We start from the raw sequence: 24,945 nt of genomic DNA, 5'->3' as shown, positions 1-24,945 counted from the left end.
TTATCACAAACCAAATAGCTGCATTCCTCACACAAGAGTGCCAAACTAAATTGAACCATTGACTTTGCAGCACTGTAAATATTTCTTATCAGAGCAGTGCATGTGCTGATTGTTGCACGGTTCCCCATTTCCACCTCCAATTTCAGCTATACTACCTTCACTTCCTTGCCATTCACATGGACATGACTTGGTTTCCCAGCCCATCTCAATTTGATCAGCTGGCTATTAGCAGTAAACACCAGGAATTATTTCTATCCCGAGAATATTCTACTTTAGCAGCTAGAGATTTACCTCCAGCTAAAAACATCAAGCGCATGAAGTGAAATCCCTCATCCACATTAACTGTATCACAAAACACACATTCTTTACTCAAGATTCCCATAACTTACTGAATCAATAGCAAGTTCATCCCTGTGCAAACAATGTTAAAGCAGATCTTATTGAATAGCCATTACACAGATGAATTGCTGACAAATGTTACCAGATGTGAGGAAATGGAAAGACGTTGCAGTTTGTGAGCCCACTCGCTTTCAGGAATGCAGCATCTTACATTTACAAGAATGCAAGTACACACATGCAGCAGTTACTGCAAAACACAGGATGTGCTCTAAATACACACTTAGATTTCCTCACTATGCATTATTTATGTAGCTAGTTACCCACTAAAATAAATCAGAAAAATCCAATTCAGTCATCCTTGATTTCTTAAGCAACAGTAACTTCAAATTAATACATAGGCAGAGCAACTTGAGCTAGAACAGGTGCACAGTATGCTTTACAAGAGTTTCTACAAACTTTGCAAGATAAGAACAGCACATGTCCACATTGCCTCTCTGCAAGTTTGTCTGAACACCAGTGATATTTTAATAATTATTTCACTCATTGACAACATTTCCTTTAAACCACATGCATATACATTTTTAACAAAACTTGACACAATAAGTCTCCAATTTCTCAAAATCATTTACATAATTATGATGCTATAGCTAACTCCTTCCCCAGTCCATGAGGCTATATGTTCTCTGCACTAGACAGCTCTACCTTATCTTCCTTTGTAATAAGAGAAGAAAAAGTAGGTTGAAAATATCTGTTCCTTTTGTATTCATCTATCATTTTCTTTTTTCAACTTTTGCATATTGTGAGTGTATTCCAAATGTTTCCTCAAAATACATAGAGCTAGCAATCAGGACAAGTGAAAAGCTGAGCCTCCTAATGAAAATTATTAAAAATTGCTTTTCTTAAAAACATTGTCAAGTCTCAAGTTATGGTAACTGTACAAGACTCCTCTGCAGCTGTTACATCTTGCCCTAATTTCCAAGCACCCTCCCATCCCTGAAAGCACATAAAAAATAGAGACTCATCAGCCTCTCTTCACTTTCACCACTGTCTCCTACAGTAAATGAAAACAGAACTGAATGGGAAGTACAGTTTAATGCTGCAGCATTAATGTAGTCACTTGCTAGCATTTTTAAAAGCCTTCTAGATTTAATCACAAAAATATCAATTCCATAAAGCTCCCTGGAATGTCAGAAAATGCACACATACACAAGGTTTCTTGGTTTGTCATGGGTTTTTTTCGTGATGTACTGAGAACAGTGATCTGTTTTCTTCTGGGGCTCTGAGACAAACTCCATTTCTGCAAACATATTCTAAGGACTCAGAACATGTGAGGGCTCCAGTTCCCAGTAATTTCTCCAGGGTTAGGAAAACGCAGCACTGAGCAGGTTCATCTTCAAAAGGATTTAACTGCGTTTTGTTTCCAATAATTCAAAATAAAGTAGATAGAACACTTTGGATCACTTACTAAATCATCTGTGCTTAATTTACACAGGTTTACCCTTCTTTCCCTGAGGGGAACAAGCAGTGCAACGTTCTGTCTCCAATACCTGCAGTGAGTAGGCGAAGCCGTAAACCTGAGGGTCCAGTTCCATCTCGCAGAACATCGACGTTCTCAGCATACACATTCCCAAGGAAACAGCTGAGAGGCATCAAGGGAGCCCTGAAACCAATCAAACAAAATGTGCACAGGATTTGCTTCGCCTTCAAATTTTCCTGTAACAAGCTGGTACCAGTTCACTGGAACAGAGCACATTAATTTTGACAAAGATGAATGTAACTGAGACTGAAGATTAGAAGTTGTATTAAACAGAAGGATCAGAAAGTGTGGGGGAAAAGGAAGAGGAACAAGACAGAACTCAAATGCAAGATCTTTACCATTAATGAAAAAACCAGCAAGTTTCAAAGACTCCAGGAATTAAGGCATTATAGAAACTGTACCTAGCCTTTAGATATTGCCTATGAGGAAATGTCAGCTCAGATTTCTCTCAGGGAAAATGAAGTTGAGGAGATTTTAGAGCTAACTAAATCCTTGAACTAGGCATATCACCCAAATGCAGCAGAAGAGCTTTCTCCATGAAGCTCTCACTGCTCTTGGGAAGGTACTTCATAGCCCAGAACATGAAATCAGTTTGTGCAGGTACACCCAAGGCAACTGTGCTGCTTTACTGGGGAAGTTGTCCATTCAATTCAACACCAATATTATTTTAGAAAATAATCACAGTCCCAAGTGAGATATTTTTAATGAAAAGGCCTATTTTCTGTGTATCAGGCTGTATATGCTCCCTCAAATTCCCTGTTTTTACGCTCCTCCTCTGAATGAATGACAAGCTAAAAGTTGGGCTTTGAGCTCTCTCTCACACACACAACAGAGCCCCATGCAACAATCAGTGCTTTCACTAAAGCTCACCATGTCACAGATGGGCACAGACAACAGCACTTTTCTCAAGTGCACTTATTTCTAATTAGGAGACAATGTCTGCATAAAGTAAGCTCCCTCCCTTCTGAGCAGTAACCCAAGGATGTGTTTATCCCCTGGCCTTAAAACTCAACTGTCTCTGCGAAAAACACCCTCTTATCACTTTGGGTAATTCTAAGATTAGGTATCTCAGAATCCTAGAATGATTTGGGTTGGACTTCAAAGAACACCTAATTCCAGCCCCTCTGCCATGGGCAGAGACTCCTTCCACTAGGCCAGGTTGCTCAGAGCCCCATCCAGCCTGGCCTTTAAGAAAATAATGGTATCAGTCAGGTATCTGCAAATACATTGAACATATGGCAGACTATGCATACGGCATATTTTATTAGTTTTGTTTAGCAACAGAGTTCAAGACCTTTGATTGGGCCCTGCCATGACATACATATCCTACAAGCTTACAGACTGCTTACACCAAGTTTGATTTGCTTAGGAAGAGGTCATCAGCATAAATAAAATCTAGAGGAAGAATAGCCCTAACATGTGTTACTAAATTCACAATGTTCCCTACTTTAATTCATTTTCAGGTCAGCTGAACTTGCCTACTACAGCTGAATCAAGCTCATTTTACAGCAACATAAATCAAACCAACATTTGATTATAAGGGCTGAAGACAACACCTACAGAAATCTGACTGAGGTTGGTATCTAAAGGCATTCTGCACATTACCAAATTAATAGAAGACCCAAAGTGAACTAAAAAAACATACTATTCTATTTAGCAATGGCAAAGCACTAAATAAATGAGGGAAAGAGCAGGAGCAGCTGCACATACTTGGTGTCCTGCAGGCTGTTTCCATTGTAGATGTACATGCGCTTCACAGTCGCGCCATGCGGAATTTGCAGAGAGGCCAGACCATGGGCAAAGTTAGGCTGGGGAAACACAAAATCCTTCTTGTTACACACCACAGCAGACACTTCAGCTAAAGGTCAGAAATTGCTTTAGAGATGCTGTATATGCTTACCAACTCAACCAAGTTTCCAGCAAAGACAAGGGGCAAAATAACAGAAAACCCAACCTTCTAGGTGGTGTTTCTTTATATTCCACCACTCCTGGATTCCTGAGCTGGGGTGAAACACTTGGCATTTTATTTATTTATTCATCAAAAGATGCCACTAGTCTGACAATCAGCCACTGTGTGAACTGAGAATTCAAGTCTTTCCTTGGTTTGATCATGGGCAGCTAGCAATTTCCAAGTATTTGTACTAATGCACTGTATTTAAGGTCTAAAAAATGATCTGTCTTAAAGGAAAAGTCCCTTTTTTGTCTCCCACTGCATTAATTTCTGCCTTTTAACATTTTTGCTGTTTTCCAAGATGCTTTATCTGATGAACAGAAACTTGTTCATTAAATAGATTTTCCGCTCTCCTTATCACCACATTCATACACATCCCTGTTTTGACAGGGATTTGAGTGCTCTCATCAAATAGAAGGCATGCTAAGGAAGTCAGATTGACTCTTACTGCACTAGAAGAAGGAATTTCTTTCAATTCTGAATGTGACAGGACATTCAAGACCAATAAGATACTTTGCTGCCACCAGACAGAAAAAACCCTATCTTTGTCACAAGCAGTCAACAAAAACAAGATGCACAATACGCAAACTACTACCTGGTCTATTTTAACAGGCATCACATAAGGTAAACACACACACAAAAATTTTTTAGGAAAAAAATTAACCTAGAACAATAACTTTCACTGCTGTAGGTATTAAGAAGGGAACCTCCACTACTCAGAAAATCTAGAGATGTCTCAATTTCAATTCTCATCCTGAATTTGCCTAGAACATTAATACCTTTTGCTTCTTAAAGTAGTCAGACTTCAGATTACTGAAGTGAGCAAAGGTTTTCATGTCCTTACCTGCAGCTTGTTTCCAGCTATACAATAAACTCTAAAGTTTTCTTCATAGTATTTCCATTTCCATAAGCAGAAGATTACACTGCTTTGCTAAGTAGCTTAGCATTCCTATACAATTTTGACAGATTCAAATTTGACTTCACTCTGCAATCTTTTCTAATGTTCCTCTCTAAAAACTTCCACAAAGACTTGTCTTCCATGTGGACTGTTTCATACTACTCTGTTTTCAAAACAATCCTACTTGTACCTGTTCCTGGGGAGTCTGGCATTACTCTCTTCACAAAGAACATTTTAGTAACCTCACCAGAGTAACTGAATGAGACACTTAAAGAAGCAAAATTACTTTCTCCAGTTTGATTTTTGTTCTGCTTGTTTGAACAGAACAAAATTACTGTTCTATCAGTTTGATTTTAACATCTTTTAAGTAGTTCTGCAAGGAGCAGGGAGTTGGTCTCAATGTTGACCCTACAGGTTCCTTCCAACCTGAGATATTTTATGATCTTTTCAAATCTTTGGTGAAACAATTTGCTTCCTCAGTAGTTTGGCTATTTCATTCACCAATGCCCTGGGAACTCTTGCATGAAAAGAAACTAGTCTTTGTTGGAGCATTCTTTTTGTTTGCCTTATTAGGTTTCTATTCACCTTCCAATCTGAAACCCAACTGACCTTCACTACTGCTGAACAACAACTTCCCCTGGTTACCCCCTGTGACATGTCAACCACAACCACTAAAGCACTAAGCTGTGACAAAGAACATGTGTCATCATGCTGGTTGATTTCTTCTTGGTTTTGGCTCTTTATATGCTCCTCTATTCTAATGCTTTTTAACTGGTCAATGCAGATTATACAACTGAGAGCATTTCCATCTTCACACAAACCAAGTTACACATACATTTTCATTAGTACAGAAGGAAACCACAGAGGACCTGATCTTGTTTCCACTTTAAACGGGAATTTCCAAAGATTTCAGAGAATGCAGTAATGTATTTAATTATTCAGTAACTCATCCAAACATTTGGTGAATGTGCAAACAGGCATTACAAATAAAACTCATTCATTTGGCTTGCTAGAAGCACTCATACTGAAGGACACTTAAGATGAAAATGTATCTTATGAAGTCTATCCTACTTTAGTTGCATAATCACTTCAATGAGATTCAAAAATATCTGATAAAAGAACAGCCTCCCAGTAGATTGCTTAATATTTATGTACTTGCATAGACAGCACTCATATTTTTAGACAACTCCTTTCACCAACAGAATTGCTAGTCCCAGTTCATGATGCAAGCAAAACCCCTAATCACATGCCCTTTGTCAACAGGAAGTAAATTTTTAACTTTGAAATGGTTATATAGCATTAATAAGAACACAACAGAGGAGTTCAATTCCTTCCAAATTATTGGTTTCTTTTGCTTGCAGCAAGAAGCAAGACAGCATGACACAGTGTAGGTGATACTCTGCAAGTACCATAGGGGCAAAAAGACCATCCATTAGCCACAAACAATTGCTGACCTCGTACTTCGGGGTTTCAGTCCAGGAGTCCAACTGAAAAGAAAATGACAGTCCTCTGAAATTGAGGTGAAAGAGTTGCTCAGCTGAGTTATACACTAGAAGGGAAAAGAAAGTAAAAACAGAGTTACCAAAATAATGTGAGAATTCTCCAGTTCATATCTAACAGCACCTTCATCACCTCAATGAATCTCAGAATGCAGGAGAAACACAATTACACTGGATTGTAACAGCTTTGCTTTCAATTTCATGCAGTAAAAATACAGCAATAAGAGAAACCATAGATTCATTGCCGTTGCCTCTGCAAGCCTGCAGGCACCAACCTATCCCTAACAATACAATTATACAACATGACACAATCAATTACACCTTAATATCTCTAAAGTAGTTTAAATAGCCACTATGGGTACAAAACAATTCTGTTCACTGTTATGTAAAACATTGTACAGTGTTAACCAGAAAGGCTTTGAGAGAGATGTGCACAAACACTAATAATTTCCTCTTTCACACATGGGGAGTTCAGAGGAGAGCTCACCCTGTGACCTGCACTTCCACCTCTCCTCCCAAGAGGATCTCCCTTGCCCCAGCCAGCTCCATGCACTCCCAGCTAACACTGACACAGCCCAAGGAGGAAATGCTTCAGACACACAGGTCCGAGGCCATTTACAACGATAATTAAAAATAGCATCACCAGAAACAGCAACCAACCAGTCAGCTCCCACAAAGAGCACTAATAAATTAGAGCATGCACAGACTTCCAGCTGTCACCACATCACGAGATGTCCTGATTCACTGCAATCAATTGCACAACATCAACTACAAAAACAATAAATGTCGTCCCAGTACTTACTCTAACAAGACATACTGTTTTCTGAGACTGTGCAAAGATTAAAAAACAATCCCAGAAGACTGAGAGCTTGGGAACTGTTTTAGGATTGATTTTACAAACTCCAACCTGTGCCCAGCAGCCACTGGGGGAACAGAGTGTTCTAGTAACACACAGGATTTGACAGCTTGAAAACACCAGAGGCTTAAAACAATAAAGAAACCCTCTAAAAGAGAAGCTGCTTTCTTCCATTTTACCAAATGAATACCAAAGGCTCAATATTCCCTTTTTTCTTACCATGTTACGTTTAAAATGACATAGCATAGAGAGAAAATGCATATAACGAAATATTTTATTCCCTCCCTCCCACAGTGTCTTTCAAATGTTCAACTTGAAAGACATATCACAGGGTATCTGGACAATGCCAGGCCACCCAGGATAGAAAAATAATAGTTGAGCAATAAGCATTAAACTTTCAAAAGTTATCATTTGCCTTTTCTACAGAATGTGCTAGCTAAGAGTCTTTTCCACGCTTGTCACTGAAAGGAAAACGTGTGGAGAGAGGGAAATGTTTTGATCAGCAGGAAAATTATACAAATCTCTCTCATGTGATAAATTATGATACATCTTTTCCAAAGCCCACAGCCAGCTGGAGAACTATTTTTCCTCTAGTCATGCCAAGTGTGATATCTGATTATACAAATTGCATCAGTTCCCATCCCCTGCAATGTTTGTTGATGCTTAGGTTTAAAGGGCAAGGAATTTTTTTACTCTTGGGAAGTTCTCTCATGTCTCCCTCAAAACCATAGATCACAACCACATGACTGAGCAAGGTAAGGGTTTTTTTGTATTATTATTTTTTTTAATTTTTTCTTATCACACAGGTACCCTGCTAATTCCATTCAAAATTGCTGACAGGAGCAAAAAGACTGCTTCTTTGCTACTGCACTCTGGGTGGGGGATAGGGAGGAGACTTGTCTTCCAGGAAGGCAGCAGAGTGTGACCAGCTGGGAAATATTTCTGTAGAGCTGACAGGACAAAGCCACCAACACTAGCAGGGCTGCAAAATGGACACAGCTTTACTAAAAGCAGAAGCAGATCCAAAAGTCAACTCTTAATGGTATCAAGCACAAGACTTTTCTGGCACCTTAGGGGAAGGTAAAGTCTGAGAGTTAAAGAGCCAGAACACAGCAACCCCTGTCATCCTTGCAAGGCCTTTGGTAGCTGGGAAGGAGGACTTTTTCTTCTACCTTATGACTTGAGTTCAACCCCACAGCTCTGGTCCTTGCTGAATGGCACAAAGCCACATCCACGAGGACTCAGGACAGGATGTGGTTTCAATAGAGCCACTGGCAAAAGCAAGCTCTTCCCAGCAGGAGGTTGGGTCACAGAATCATGGAAATGTGGGATAAAAATCTTGGCTTTGATGAAGCTGTTGACCTCCAAAGTGGTTGTATTTCAGTAAGCCCCATGACAAAGGTACTGCAATGTTTCAAACTACCATTAGCCAAAAAGTAATGAAACAGATTGATTTTTCTGATGACTCTTCTTTTTTAAAACCACTGATCTGGCAAACCCAAAAATGCTCACTTAAGGTCGGTTTCAACACAAAACTGTTGCTAACCTTTTGAAATTTATTTTGAAACTAGCACTGTATCCTGTTGCAGGAAAGTTCTGCTGCAACCACCTTGGTTTTAAGTGAAAGACAACATTTTGAGTGACATTCTAGTGGAGGTCAGTTAACAGAGATAAAAAACAAAAGTTTGAAGTGCTTGCACTGGGGCTTTGGAGGAGCATTAGCACAGAGAAGTAAATGGATGGTTATACTCCTTTCATGCATGAAAGCTAGCATTTGATGCTTTGGTCACATTAAGAGGAAGGTCTCTTCTCCCACCCCAGCTCCAATTTTTGTGGGACATGAAAACACCACCACCACCCCTCCCCCATGCTGAAAACCATTCCGTTTCTTCACTTTTTCTGTTTCAGAAAACACAAAGGAAAAAAAGAGTTATCAAAAACTTGAGTTGCATAATACAGTTCAAACTGTGACAGGCAGCTTAATACAGAGCATTTACTTCTGCTAAGTAGGCTGTTAACAGAAGAAGTATTTTTCTAACGAGGAAACTTGAATAAGCAAATGAACTAGTGAAATGGTAATAGAGGCCAGCATTTTAATAAATACATTTTCTTATCTACATGCCACTAGATGAAAAGATGTTATGAAAAACTATCACCAGATGAAGCAAGCATGCAAGTCTTCTTAATTGAATATGACAGATGCACAAGATCTGCAAATTCAGCACAAGGACACGTGGTGCCAAACTATGTTTTTAAGTGCTTGCATACAATTTTATGCAGTAATAAAATACGCTATCACTACCACAGGCAATGCTTATGTCTAGATATATATTTTTACACTTCATAATACCACAGTTTTGGAAGTGCTCCACTTCTATATATTTGCAAATAAACCATCATCACAGAACAAATAAAAACGATAACCCACCCAGGATGTGGAACCACTTTTACCCTTCTTTATTTCTACAGTTTCTCGTACATACCATTCCCATAATAGATCTAACCACAGATTTCAAAGCTTCTAAGAGGAACTGTTAATGTCAGGACCAAAATTTAGAAAAGTTAGTTCTGGTCCTCAGAGTATTACTGCTAGAAATGTTCCAAGTTCCATTTATCTCAATCTGATATTCATCTACTACTGCAGGCTTTTATGCAATAATACTGGTCTAGCCCCATGACCCTCCCCAGTTAATAAATCCTGTTCTGTAATGTGCAAGAGATTGTCTGCAGAGAGCAGAGACAAAGGCTGGATATGCAATCACCATCCATCACAAAGAACGTTCGTCTGTTTGGGATCAGCCTGACTACTGCAAATGGACTGGCTTAAGCTAAAAATAGAAAATGAGGCTCTGAAAATGGCATCTTGACTATATGGAGGTAAAGTTCTTCCTTGTTGTGCCAGTTTGTGGCTCCATTTCTTGAAAGTTCCCGGGCAGTTTAATTATAAAGTTCAAAAGTTTCTCCACCAGCTTATTTTCATGGCCTAGGAACCCCCTGAAATACACTCCTTGCTTTCATACATAAACAAGGAGCTTAAAGATAGTCTTTTTCCTGCTGCAGAGAGGGTGAACAGCCAAGGGGCTGTGCAAGAGTCAGAGTGGGTTCAGCCAGGTTAAACAAACTTGTTCTGGTTGTGCTCATGCTGCACGTAGACTGAGTGCACACCTCCCCAGTAGGCTCAGGGAGGTGTGAGCCAGTTACACACAGCTCATGTTTGCTCCTGCCTAGCAGGGGGATAACCACATTCACAGAGCATGGAGACTCAGCAAACAGCCCTGGCTGCCTCTGCACAGAGAGCAGCTCAAATGTCTGTGCTCATGGTATACACAACCCCTAAGGATGCTTGAGAGCTGACCATGCATAAGGCCATGGAACAACAACAAAGATCACAGTTTTCTGGTACTGGCACTTCAAAACAGATCATTAATGACATCTGAACACACCACTCTGTGCCAGTGACTCTCTGCCTCACCATTACCCTTTTTTAAAAGAGTCACATGTGAACTGACAATACATTTTACATGATTTCCCAGCTGTAAGAATATGACCATTCTGGAACACAGCTCCAGATCATATGACAACAGAACTGCCTACACATTGCTCAAGGCAGACATACTGGAAAGGTTTCCTAGAAAGAAGTCTGTCAGGCTCGGTGTGCTTCTCAGAAATTTTTTGGCTTACCTCCTGGATGTGTTGCTCCAAATGACTGATCAATTTGTTCTATGGTTGGAGCAATTGCCTGAGAGTTAAAATGGACACCACTGAAAAAGAAAACAAAATTAATCTGCCTGAAGGAAGCCAAACAGATGCTACAAACATTTACTAAAGGCAATGCCACATCCAAATTGTAAGAAGTCTCCAAGACAGAGGAGTAAACCAGTAATTTAACTGAATGCCATGTTCAAGAAAGGATGATTATGCACACTCCTTTATGACAGCTATTTTTGATTTTTAAAATGAATAATTGAAAAAATGAATTCAGGATTTTAAAAGAAGTGAGTAAAACTAGCCACTCTAACCAAGAGGAAATCATGGGAGGTCTTAAACCACTTACCAATATTTTAACTTCACCTTAGTCAAGTCATAAACTTCAATCACCTGAAACACAGGAAACAAAAACATTGCCATAGTTCAGATACTTGCAAAACATTACAGAGATAAATCCTTGTCAAAAGGCAAGACTAGCTAGTGCTGCTTGTTCCCCTTCTTGCAGAACTCTGCCACGATAAACCACAGTGTTAGAGATCAAACTTCAAAAACTGACTCAACAACCGCACATCTGAAATAAGGACTGAACAACCCCAGGTTCAAGAGAGAACCCCCATAGCCCATGTATATCAGTACTGCCTGCAGGAAGAAATACTGTCACTGACACATCAGGATCTTGATTTCCACCAAGTTTACTCAAACAAATTCAAAGGAAAGCAACAGCAAGGATTAGCTAATTAGGGAATCCTCTGATGAATGTCAATGGGCCATTCCGTGGGTGGCTCCTATCACCTGCAGAATGCCTGTGCAGGGTACAAAGGCCTTTCACTGACTGCACTGCTGTAACTTTCCAGCTCTTCTAAAGTAAAAGATGAACATAGCAAGGCTTAGCAGTAATATCCCATTTCAATTATACTTAAGATATCTTGCAACCTCGCCAAGCATTACAGACAATCAGAAGAACAGCCCATGAGGAATCAGGGCAAGCAGTAATATCCAGTTCTGATATTCAGAAAATGCTTTAAACCTTACTGAATATTCCAAGGAGATTTCCTCTCTGAAGAAAATATTAGATATGGATCCTTTGTTCTGCAAACATGCATCTGAGACTGATGTCATATGATTTTTATGACTGCCACTGCATTTTGAGGCTATACTGGGCTTTAAGCAGATGATTTTTGGCAAGTAGCCATGGAAAAACACAAGCTTCTTCCACCTTACATACGTGCTCCTGTGTCAGCAGGAAAAAAAACACACACAGCTCATAACCACTGTAAAGCAAAGGTAAAACCTGATTTTTGTTTTGTGTAATCCTCCAACAAATCATTGGCAGATTCTGGCAGGACACACTCTTCAGCAAGAGAATAAAGCAGAATTTCCCAGGGAGCTTGCTACCAAGTGTGGCTTTAAAGCCTAAAAATATCACCAGCTGAGAAGGAAGTCTTGGTTTTGGGAGATGCCCAGCAAATAACCCTAAATAAAACAACTCACCATGTTTAAACCACTACCTCTATATATATTTAGAAAAAAAATAAATCAACATTTAATGGCATTTCAAAATATAAGCAACAAGCAGGGCACAAAGTAAGTAACAAATTAACATTTTGGCAGAACCAACAAGACAACAGACATTCTTCTTAATAAAATACACTTGGAATTATGCTTCTTGGAAAAACCTAGTTATCTAGTATTTTAATTCAAGTGCAGTTGACATGTCCAGCTTTCCTTTACTGTTAAATCCTATTAAAAAACAAAGGCTACTTTTATGAAAAGCTAGGACTGATTTTACTTTTTTTTTAGTGCTCTTGCACATCTTTTCCCTCCACAAAATTTTTTCTGAAAATAGAGAGAACCAGCCCCACCCCAGGTCTTGTTTTGCAGCCACTGCTGTGTGCACTGGGCACCCTCCTGAAGTTCTACCAAAACTGCATCGTGCAAGACAAAAGTATGAGCTGAACACCAGGAGAAGAGTACTAAGAACTGCAGGGGCACAAATGTGGTTCCCCCCAGGAGACACACCCTGACAGCAGCCAACAGGCACCAGTCTGCCAACACTCTTCTTCTCAAGACTCAAACAGATCAAATCAAACCAACATTTCTTTTTACCAACAGCAGAGGAATAAGCAAGTAAAACTTAGCAAAACTTAATTGCAGTCAAAGGATCTCATAAGTCAGGAAAGTCATAATGAAGAAGAGCCCAAAGCACTTGAAAAAAAATTCTTCTCTAAATTACAGCAGCTACACTGACAAAACGACCAGTGTGACTCTATGTGCAGAGAACATACACTGAGAAGACCAAGGACTGTTCAGTGATGGGTTACTACACAGTCAGAAGACAGCTGCTTTAAATGAGTAAAAACTGATGTTTCCTAACACTCACTGTTTTGATAATTGCTACAAAGACTTACACAAATGTTCAGGTGTCTGTTACCAGCAATAACAGACCAATGCTATGAAACTCTTTCTCCATCTCACAGGGAGGACACATGAGAGACCTTTATGCTAAAATTACTCTCATAACCCGGTCCTGGATCTACCAATTCACATCAGCAACATCTCTTGCAATGCTTTGGCTACTGAAGGTCTTTCCCCCTTCTCCCTGAAGAAAGGGAGGAAATTTCTTAGGAGTATTGCTGACTTTATTCCTGCACCAGCTTCCTTGGAATTGCCAAGATTTTCCATCTTAGTAGCCTATATTTCAATCTCTTTCACAGTCAAATTTATTAGTGAGCATGTGTTTAAAAAAAAACTACAAAGAATAAAGGCCTCCTGATTTTTCCAGTTTTGCTGCTGCTGAGCAACACTGAAAGCACAGTCACACCATCTTAAAAACAAGCATTACTTACTTTACACCTACTGTATCTTTTAACAAGTGCTGTTGCTCACTTCTGAACTGATCCCACCAAATTTCTTCTAGAAAGCTTTCTGGACACTTTTACAAATATAACTTTTCATAGCACTGTATGCATTTACACAGCTTGACTATTCATGGTTCAAACAAACAGAAGTGTCACTAGACCACTGAACCACAACAAAACAGAAGAGATTGTTTTTCCTGTATTATTTTTATTTTTGAAACAAACCTAAAAATACATACCAGAAGAGTTTGGGGTTTCTATTTTTTTCTTTAAAACTAGTTTTTAAATACAGAAAAGCAAGGAAAAAAAAGGCAAAGAAATACAGAAAGGCAAGAAAAACTCATGCGTGGTTCTTAGCACACTGCATGTGACAAAACCAGACCCTCAGAGAGTGGAGGTGAAGATACATGGTATACATTACTTACAGCACCTCAAAAACACTACAGGATTGCAATGTTCCCCAAAAAAGCCAGCCAGCAAGCCATCTACTTGAAATGATTATGCCAACTTTTAATTCAGTCTCCTGCAGAATTACATCCCGTTATAAAGATTCCATACAGCTGACAAAGAATTTTCAAGATATTCTCTTAAAAACTGTAAATCCACATACACAGTCTGAATATGTAAATTCAAAAACTTGTTAAAAAACAAGAATACCATTATTATAGAAAGACTTCATGAACAAAAACTACCATAAGGCAATTACAAAGAGAAATCTGGGGAAAAAAGTGCTCAGTTGTCCCTCAGCTGAGCTCAATTTGAACTGAAAATTTTCTTCAAAATGTGTATTTTTATAATATAAAAATTTTTAGAAAAATACAAGCATACTATGGTGTTACAGCCTATTCTTAGAGAAATAAGTACTTTCAACAACTAATCTGGGTTTCTATTCAACAATTACATATATACTTATATATATATATATAAAGAGCTTGAGTTTCAGCTGATAGCACATGCTTCTCTCCTACAGTAATTTTTGGGATAAAGCAATGGCTGAACTTTGGAGAGTGGCATTTTTCTGCTGGTTTTATTTTAGATGTGAGTAAAGGGCAGAGGGCTCCACCTACTACTGTTCCAAACCCTGCAGCTATGGATGTGAGCACCATATTCCAGATTTACCTAGACTGTAAGCATTCCATTTTTTAGTATCACACTTAACTCCACACTTCTGCTTTCACATGTCAAGCAGCACAGCAGTTAGAGCAGTTCACTCTCACCCAATTAGCCAAATCAACACCTAAACACTTCTGTCATAGAGAAATTTACACCCACCAGGTGAGAATCAGTGACAATTATTCAGCACAGCTGGTCTGCCTGAAAGGACCACTCTGAATAACTAAGGAGTTACACACAGATATTTTAAAGGCTTTAGTTAAGAGGTTTTCAAAAATTTCTACCCATGTAGTCGTACCTCTACAGTCCCACAGCTGCCCACTTTGTATGGATAAAAAATACCCTTTCCATTACAGATACTTTGCAAGGATAAATGCCATGAGAAGGCAGTGACCAGCCTGCCTGTTATTTTGCATCTTAACTACACTAAGCATCCTTGAGAGATGCACATCAACTCTTGGTCACCTAAGAGCACAAAAGCAGAACTGAAGGCATCAAATGCAAGAATCAAGACCCATCCAGAACAAACTGAAGTCAGTGCAGGAGCCAGCTGCTCACCAAAGGCCTGGATGTGGCTTTCTGGGGGGAATCACACACTCACAGCCACACAAGTACTCCGCAAAGCTAGCTTAAATGAAAACTATGAATAGGAGGAAGTTTAACATTGTAAATAAAATGGCATAACCATAAAAAGGAGTAACCTGGGCAGAAAACAACACTGTCTGGTTTGCATTAATCATGATCTGATTTCAAACCCAAGGCTTAGCTTTAGTAAGGGCCTTGTGCACTTTCTGTGCCACTCGAGACAAGATGGGTGAGGCCACACTGCACCATCACTTCTGTGGCACTTGTACATCCCAGAGCACAGGTAAGCTGTCTTACTTCCAGAAACAAAGATTTAAATCCCAAACTGAAGAGATGCAGTTCATAATCACAGGAGAGCACTCAATGTAAGACAAATTAAATGTCTACAGGAGCCACTTATGCTCTGCTAAGTGCCAATACATCCCAGGGTTCTGGTGTGCATTGTCTGCTTGCAGGAGGGGTGTTTTATTACCTTAAGTCTCTGATTGAAAGCATCAAACAGCAGTTTGATTCCATCCTGAGTCAGGTTAAGGATGAGGTCATGGCTAAGAGGTGACTGTAAAAACAAAAAAGCTGTTAGGCTTCTAATTTCAAGACTTCTTTGTTAAGATCTACATCATTGTAAAAGCATAAATTGGTTACTTTAGAAAAACAAAACTACCTCAGAAAACAATCACTTGTTCAATGAATAAGCATAACTAAAATACATTTGGCCCAAACCTCCCAAACCCTTCAGTTTCCTCATGAAAACAAACAGAAGTGTCTGTGCCCTGTAAAAACTCCTAAGAGTACTTTATCCATTACTGTAAGTGGAGGAAAAAACAAAAAACTCAAACCAATATAATCCCCAACCCCATTTAATAAAAAAGAAAAACAAACAAAACCCCACCTTGAAAATTAACATTCCCAGTTTAGCATCAGAGACATTATCATTTAGGGACAGCCTCTGTTTCATTCTTGGTGCACAAAATACCAAGGCTCACATCAGAACCAGGCATGTGCTTGACAAAGAGATGGCTTTCCACTTCAGAAATCAAACTGTCACAGTCTTTTTTAGGCCTCAAAAGGAAGGCTTCAGACTCTCATGTTGTGAATTTAGGTTTCCTTAGTTACTGTGAATCATAACAACTAAAGGCTTAATTTGCAGTCTGCTGGAGTCAATAGGAGACATTCCACTGGCTTTCCTGGTGTCTGTATAGGCTCTACACCCTCTCAGTCTGCTGGGGAAGCTGCTCTCTGCTCCACCAGTGCAATCCACACAGACAGTCACTTGGCCCCAGTTCAGCTTTTTGATCATGTACCATCTAAAGCACATTTGCTTCAAAATGCTCTATCCCCCACAGCTGTCTCAGAGGAAAAGAAAGGTTGAACGGCAGGCAGGCAGCAAGATTCATGGCCTAGAACTGCACCAGGCAGTTTGCTAGCAAAAGACAGAATGGGGATGGACAACCGAGGCAAATAAAGGCTTCTAAAGTGGACAGCCACACCATACAGCCCTTTCATGAATTAAGCATAAGCTATCTTACTTTGCTCTACTCAGAGGAGCTCTGGGGTTTGACTGCCAAAACCCCAATTCTCATCCTCAATTTTCTCACATCAGCACTGTCTTCTGGCCTTGACACTTTCTGAGCATTTCATGTGCATGTCCCACCCTTTCCCAAACCATACAGCCAAGTAATCAGATCCTAGACCTCACATCACTAAGTTAAAACAAGCCATGGGGCTTTCCATCCCCTGTGATGCAGATTTCCTGCTCCCCAGGATCACTGACGTAGCTTTTCCTGAAGTTGGTCCAGTTTGAGCCCATCTTTCCTGAACACCAGTGATCTGCTGTGTCAGCTCTGTCCAAAATGAAACTTTCCCATTTCACACAACGCCATCAACTGATGGCACCTCACTCTTGCTGACAAACTTTTATGGCTCTGTGTAGAACTGAAGCAGCATTACAACAGAACTATAGGCCTTTTTATCTCAAGCTTAATGTTGATCATGACAGTAATTTTCTAATCCCTTATAAATCTAATTTAGAAAGGCTACAGATAGAGCAAAAAAACCTTGTAATCTGGCATTCAAATACACCAGCTGAGTTGTTCTGCTATGGGATATGCTCTGCATTTCACTGGTTTCTAAATAGTTTTCATAAGGTTATTCCAAATTTAATGAGAGCATTACAAGTACTTTTGAGTGGATGGAAAAAAAACCCCAAACATCTGAGGAAGAGCTTAATAATTAGTACAGCAATAGCTTCTGCTCTATGCTGGCATATTTTCTGATACATGGAAAGATTCAAGGGCACAAATTTAGTTCATGTGACTTTCAATACACAAAACAGAACCTCAAGTATGAAAGATGATGCCAAGAAGCAACAGGAGAGATCTTCCTGAAGGAAGCACCACAGATCTGCAGTTATATTGCTAATCTACACAAAGATGCAGGAAAAACTGTTCTCAATGAACAATCCCATCAACCACAATCCAGAGGAAGAAGCTCAGGAAAACAAAGGCAATTAGTTTAGGCAATTCGGCAATCCCACTTAAACTGACCAAAAATGAGTTAAAACTCTTTTATTCACAGAAAAGGATTCATCAAGCTTTTTTGGCACAGTTTGGGCATCCCATTTGTGTCAAGTTAAAGAGAGCACCATGGGCAGATCTAATTGCATTTAATTGCCATATAAATTTTTGAAAGGAAATACTCACTGCTGGAGTTCCAGGATCAGAAATGCACATTTAGAGATGCAGCAGTTTTAAATAACATTTGATCACAGTGCTCAAAGGCATTCTTTTACAAGGCAAAGAGAAAAAACATGAAGGCTGTTCAGGTAGAGTTTTTTCAAGACAAAAACTGTGCATGGCAAAGTAAATTTCAGGCTTTGAATCTTCTAAAAACTGAGTTCTTTGTGCTCAGCTGCTAATGAAATGCATGACACTCTGCACAAGGGTGAGGACAGAGCCAGACAGTCAAATGCAGGCCCTGAGTGGTGTGTGAGAGAAAAATAGCAGGCACTGAATTGCAATAATATACAGAAAACAAAACAATCATCAGAACTATTCCAGAAAGATGGGAAGAAATATTTTGTTAGACTGTGCAGGTGCTAAAACATCTTTACACTTATTACATTTTGGGGAAAAAACCCCAAACCACTAAACCTGCCCTCTGCAGCCAGAACAGAAGTTCAGTGTACACAGTCAAGAACAATGTAACTTTCCAAAAGGTGTAAAAAAAACCAAGGAGTGGTACACCTCTGCTTACTAGTACTGAACCACTAATCCTTCTGTGATTCTATAATCTGAGTGGAACAGGGATCTCATAATTTATCTAAACAACTCTAGAAATAATTCAAATGCACTGTGGTAAGAAAAACTAAAACCCTCCAAAGAATACAAAAAACAAGGAACGTGCTCACTGCCAGATGGATGCTCCCATGCATTAATCACAAGGAGCCAGATTTGCAATTCAGTCATCAGAAAACCTATAAATCCACATAAAGTGAAAAAAAAAAAAAAGATAATTCATTTACTAACATGAAATATGTATCCAGCAGTGAACACCGGAGTCAAGGCTGTTCTTAGCCATTCAGTACTCACTGCAAATGCACAAGGCCTGAATCCTTATTTTGATACAAACTAACATTGTACAGACTCTGCCTTTTTCCTGATGCTAAGAGCCGTAATTTGCAACATATGAGTATCATCTTCTTATTAATGTGCATTGCACATAAAACATCTGGAGAGTCCTTTGAGACATCTGAGATCCCTTTGTCCAATCTCCCCTTACACTTCCATCAGAATAACACATTTTACTTGATCTAGCAGAAGGGTTTTACTTCCAGTCCCCTTTCTAATTGACTTCATCAAAATATCAGGAACTTACTGCTGATGACTAAAACATTTATAGCTGCCTTAAATCACTGCACCCACTTTCTGCAGACAAATTTGCAGATGCAGAGAAAAGGCGCAGAAGGTTTTTCATGGGGCTCATCACCACTGGACCAAACACAAAAGTAGAAAGTAATGAGTGATTCAGTTCTTTAAATTGCAGCATCACTTCACAATGATAAAGTAAATAGACTAGAATTAAATTGTCCAGCTAATTACATAACAATTCACTACTTAAAGGAAAAACAATGCCACTCCTTCATTGCATATACAAAACTGACAGTTGTTAAACCACTATACTGCTGTGCTGAGGATTATTACATCTGACAAGAAACTTATAAAAGCTGCATCTCTCACGTGGTGGCAATAATTTGGTGTAGCTCAATTTCAAGCAGCCCCACAACTCTCCCAATATGTAGACAAGCACAAAGCATGTCTTCATTCAGCATGAGGAGCCTTTCCCAGGCCGCCTGTGCCTGCTCACCTGCTCGCTGTAGAGAACCTGGACGTTTTTGATAATGCGACAGTGCTTCTGAAGAATTGCTACAGCCTGAGCCAACGGCATTCCTGGAAATAAAAACAGGTTTTCTTCAGTGCAGAAACCAGTTTACAAAGGCTTTTAACAGCAATGTGACACATGAGGTAACCAAACCACCATCAGCAAACACTGAGTTACAACAGAAAGGTATGTGGTCAACAAACAAGCTGACTTGACTCATGGTATCAGCACAGACCTGGTGTTTGGAAACAGAAGAGTCATTGTTTATCTACCAGTTGTTAGGCATATATGAAAAAAAGGCTCTCTAGACACAAAATTAATTTTAACAGCAAAGTTCAAGCAGAATAAGCAAAGAGCTTGCCACAGCCTGTGCACAAAGTTTTCTGCTTTTTGGGGTCATCAGTCCAATAAGTGATAAAATAGCCTACATCAAAGTCCCCTAGAGCTGGCTAGGGCACTCCCATACACACTCAATAGGCTCCTGGAACACCTTTTTTTACACTTGATTAACCTTGGTGGAGTACTGGGTATCCACACAGACACACACAAATACTAACACAGAGCAATGATTCTCCTCACACCTAAGAGGCCACATTAGCTGCTGATATGGCTCTACTTGTGTCAAGGAAGAAACTTTATCTCCTCAGTTTATAGACAGGATATACATACTAAAAATGTGGTTCAATTGAGGCAATACACTTAGAGTCACTCAGCCTCTCATACAATTTCAAGGGCTTTTTTTCTTTCCTTAGTGTATATCTTATCTTTACAATTATATATTTTTGAAAGCAGAATGAAACAGCCGATTCTGCAGAAAAAATAGCACCACACCACCTCATCATTTATCGCACTAAAAACCTTAGTTGCCTTTCCAAATGAAATGTGATCACATTCCTGGATTCAAAGCAGGCATTTATAAAGTGAGGTTATGAGCTCATAATTGTGAAGTTTTATTTTCCTACTAACTGCTGCAAGTCAATTCAGATTAGTTATCTGACATTTTATTTCCATTCCTTGCCTGTTTTTTTCTATTTCTAGTTTTTAAATGTTAAGGAAGTTAGCCTGTTTAGGCATAAAAATTTCCCTCTGAACCTACATTTATTACATTCAAAACTTTCAGTTACTTGCTACACCAACCAAACTCAGACAATATGTCATGTCCTTTTAGACATTATTTACAGTATTAAAGTGAGAAAACTCTCTCTCTTTCCATATATATCTACTTATAACATACACACCTAGCTCACCACAGCTTTAAAGTAATAATGGCATAACATTGAAAAAAACCCCAAAATATTTTTTTTACTGTCATGCCCATATATTGCAGCTTTGCTGAAATGATGAAATGAAGTTTTGGTAAAACAGATGTACAGATTAGAACTACAGTGATTTAATTTGCAAATACCATGTACAAACCTGTCTGCAAAACTGGTTTTCACCTTAGCCCATAATCTTGGGGACAATTTGGTTTGCAGCTAGAAATTATATATCAGTAGATAATATTAAATAAAAAGAGTTATTATTTTAATGACGGTAATGAAATTAAAATGCAGAGCCACACAATAACACAGCACTGTTTCCTATTATCTAGGAAATAGCAGTTGCCTTGCAGTCTAGGCAGCAGAGTTTGAAGATGACAGTTATTATGTATAAGATATTTTCAAAATGGAATAGAAACATGCATAGCAGCAAGAAGCTAAGATCAAAGATGTTGCTGTAAAAGTTCCACATTTCTCAACCTAGCAAAAAGTATGAATCCAGAAAAGAGTACAAACCCCATGTTCTAAGTCAGTATTCATAAAAGACCTGCAGAGCTAAGACCATGGGCTCAGTTAAAAAATAAACCAGTGGCACAGGCTGAAGCCCAGGCAGCACAGCTGACAGGACGCAGAGGCCAATGGTGCCAGCAGCCTGTGGGGATTCAAAAGCACCCAGCTCAAGAAGTGCAGAAACACCAAGTTCACGTAAACTGATGCAATCCTGGGCTGCTAAGTGTGCAAACAGATGGCTCATGTGACTCTCTTACTCACAGCTTTCTCAGGCTGCAAGCAAATGGACATGGACTGCCTTGGTTCAGTTTTCAGCCACTGAGAATCAAACAGATTTGGCCATGCAGCTGCTTAGCAGAGCTACAGTGAGCAACCCAAATTCTCCAGGAACAGTTTACAGGACCCAAAATGTGTTGAACAGTTAGTATCCTCCCTTTGCCTCCATTTGCTTCTAGAAAGTCAAAGGAGGAATAAAAAAATGGGTTATTTTTCTCCAGTCTTCTCACACACAACATCCCCTTTTTCCTCAACATTTGTTAGCCTTTGCAAAGAGGAAAACAAAGAATTCTTTTTCCCTTGCTCATCAGTCAGGGGGAATGGGGAAGCAAAGATGGTTTCCAGCACATCAGACAGTCAACCAAATTGAGCCATGGCAGCAATGCCCACAAAGACCAGTGCTAGGGCTCCTCTGTCACAGACCTTTCCCTCTTCTAAATGCTGGAGTGATACAAGCAGCACAAGACAGTTCTCTCACATACATTGGTCAGGAACATCATGGCTTGAAGGATCAGCCTATGCTAAGACTGTGTGGCTTGAAAGGATGGGGATAGAGAAGTGAATACAGATTAGGAGGAAAATACAAGAAAATCTAAGATTAATCATTACGCATTAAATAAATATATGTGATACTTGGTAAGAAAAGAAAGTATAAAGCCCAAGAAAAATGCAAGTATGCCTTAGAAATTATACATCTCAAACACTAAAAATATAGCTATAGGCACTACAGAGTAAGTATTTAATTGTTCTCCTTTAAAACAGCAGGAATGCAGCCCAAGAGGTGCAGTGGCACAGGTATCTAAACTCAGTCTCAGTTAAATTTTTTATGCTCTAGTCACATTGTGAGTCAACACTGGAGCCAGAAACAGAATCCAAAAAGTCATGTACAAAATTTTCCTGGCATTTCCCCTCAGTCATCTCCACTGTGGGCACAGTACTGGAAGCCAGAGTCAGCAGCAGTTCAGGAATACTGCCATTAGTTCTGCTAAGAGCAGAGCTAAACAAATACCGAGTGGAACAGTGCTGGCAGCGAGAGCCCCATTTACACCAGCACTGCCACTGCCACAGCTGAAGCAGCTTTGTCAGCAGGGACAATCTTCACACACCACTGCTGGTGCAGGACAAAGTCAAGTATCCTCAGACCTAGCCAGCCCCTCCTGCTCTGCACCAGCAGGTCATGCTAATTATATATTAGACACATCACGTGGTGGCTATGTTTACTCCAAGAAATACAGCTGAGTTTCCTCCTCTCACATCTATGCATGTGTGTGTTTGTGCACATACACAGAGACACTGCAAAATGTTAATCATGAGACTGCATTGACAGGCTTTCCTTGGGAAAAGGAAAAACATTTTCTCCTTCCTTTCCTTGTTTTGATATGGAGAATGGAGGGGAGCTGGTACTCTGTATTTATGAAGACAGTCAGGATATGCAGCTGGAGGTTGCTTTTCCCCAGGTAACACAGTCACTAAAGGATGGCAGAAGGTCACACCAAGCTGAGAGCACAGAACATTTAGGGTACAAGGAGTTCACCCAGATTTCCAAGGGAGGGACCTGAGGTGCTATAATTAGCCTCCAAAAGCCATTGAGCCCTGTTGGTAACCATCAAGTTGTACTTGACTGCAGCCACAGCAGCACAAACAGCCCTTTGTGTTTGATGGGTTTCACATAAACAACCCCAAGGCACAGCACCACTCCTTAGGTCCAACCTAGTTCAGGGCAACTGTGTAACAGTGTCTTTAGGAACAGTCTGTCCCCTGGCCCTCACAGGTGACAGGAGCAGCAGCCCAAGTGAAACTCAAGTTCAGGCAGGCACACAGAGCTCGTTTACACCCACCAAACCCCCGTCACCTTCACACAGAGCTGCAGCAACGATGGAAAACCGAAACGAAAGAGGCCAACACTGATATGTCACAACCACTCGGCAAAGGTGACATCTACAGAACTTCCTGAGAGTTTTAAGGACTACCAATATCTGCTTGAAAACACAGGCCACCCAAAGAATCCACATCATCCCATTTCAACTGCTCATGTAAGCGTCCTGCCTGAGCACCAGCCAAATTTGCATCAGCTGAGGGAAAGTTCTTTCTCATCACAGTAACCAGAGCAGTAACTGGTAGGGAAGGACTACTTAGCGAGATGAAAAAAATACGAGTGCTTGTGGGGAAAAATACTTGTTATCCAACCCTGAGAAAATATCTCCAAAGTTTACTTTCTCCACTATTTCGCAACCCAACGGCGACACAAAGAAATTGTGAAACTCGACTCATGTTTATGAAGGGTTTGTACAGAAAAGCACAGCAGTTAGAGCAAGTATCAGCGCACAGCTGAAGCCGCCAGTATCACCTGACACACATTCAGGTGACAATCAGCACATTCATGCTTCCTCTTTTCGGAGTTATTTAAAAGAATGACTAGTCTTACACGGCAAGACAAAAGAAAGCAAACGAGCAGATGAAAGCACACAATCAGATAAACAAAGCACAGGCTGGCACGCAAAAGCTAAAGGTGAAACTACGAACTACAAGGAAACCCTTAAAGCCCGTACTTCAGTATTTTTAGCGACAGCGAAAGGCGAGCTTTGGCTCTCGCTCCCCTTCTCCCTCCAACTCCCCGAGAGCGCTGGGAGAGCACCCGGGGACCCGCACGGAGCGCAGGCCGGGGGAAGAACACACTTACCTAAGGTGAACTCCCATTGCTCGTTCCCCAGAGAGCGCTCGGGCACCACCTCCAGATCTAGCATTGGCTCAGGTAGCGCGGAGGCCGCGGGCTGGCACGGCGGTCACCGGGGCGCGGCGCCGGACCCCTGCGGAGGGACGCGCGAGGGAAGCGGGAGGGAAGCGGGCAGCCCGAGCCCGGCCCCGCCGCCGCCCCCTGAGGGGACCGGCCCCCCCAGCCCCGGGGCAGCGCCGGTCACCGCGGGCCCCGCGCCGGGCTGCCGGGGGAGGCGCGGGCTCCGCCGCTACCGCCGCCGGCCGCCCCTCCCCGCCCCGCGGCCCCGCCGCCCGCGCCCCCCGCCCCGCCCGGTGCCGGAGCGCGGGCGGCGCGGCCCCGGCGGGGCGGGGGAGCGGCCGCGGCCCCGCCGCTCGTCCCGGCGGCCCCGGCCCGGCCTGAGGGGCCGGGGGGGCTCCGACCCCCCCCGCGCCGCGGGGCCGCGACTCACCTCACTTGCGGCTGC

The 24,945-nt window shown here is 40.8% G+C and overlaps 1 protein-coding gene across 3 annotated transcripts in view; it reads right to left on the bottom strand.

Annotated features, from left to right (window-relative positions):
- Positions 1-24,945, bottom strand: part of PHAF1 (phagophore assembly factor 1) — a 36,512-nt gene extending 11,567 nt beyond the window's left edge. For 2 of the 3 annotated variants that reach the window (XR_014616509.1, XM_084215439.1), the window contains exons 1-8: positions 24,447-24,758; positions 19,707-19,789; positions 15,817-15,900; positions 11,135-11,178; positions 10,762-10,841; positions 6,180-6,274; positions 3,587-3,684; positions 1,887-1,999 (exon numbers count right to left, since the gene is read on the bottom strand). Coding sequence is in view for 2 of the 3 variants with exons in the window: in XM_084215439.1 (XP_084071565.1) it covers positions 1,887-1,999; positions 3,587-3,684; positions 6,180-6,274; positions 10,762-10,841; positions 11,135-11,178; positions 15,817-15,900; positions 19,707-19,789; positions 24,447-24,510 (661 nt within the window). In the remaining variant the exon portion in view is untranslated. Of the gene's footprint in view, positions 1-1,886; positions 2,000-3,586; positions 3,685-6,179; positions 6,275-10,761; positions 10,842-11,134; positions 11,179-15,816; positions 15,901-19,706; positions 19,790-24,446; positions 24,759-24,930 lie in introns of those variants that run through there. The other variant, XM_084215440.1, reaches the window with a different exon arrangement.

The sequence above is a fragment of the Fringilla coelebs genome, assembly GCF_963513975.1.
Source record: "Fringilla coelebs genome assembly, chromosome: 14".
NCBI lineage: Eukaryota > Metazoa > Chordata > Aves > Passeriformes > Fringillidae > Fringilla > Fringilla coelebs.
This window is presented reverse-complemented; position numbering and strand designations above follow the sequence as displayed.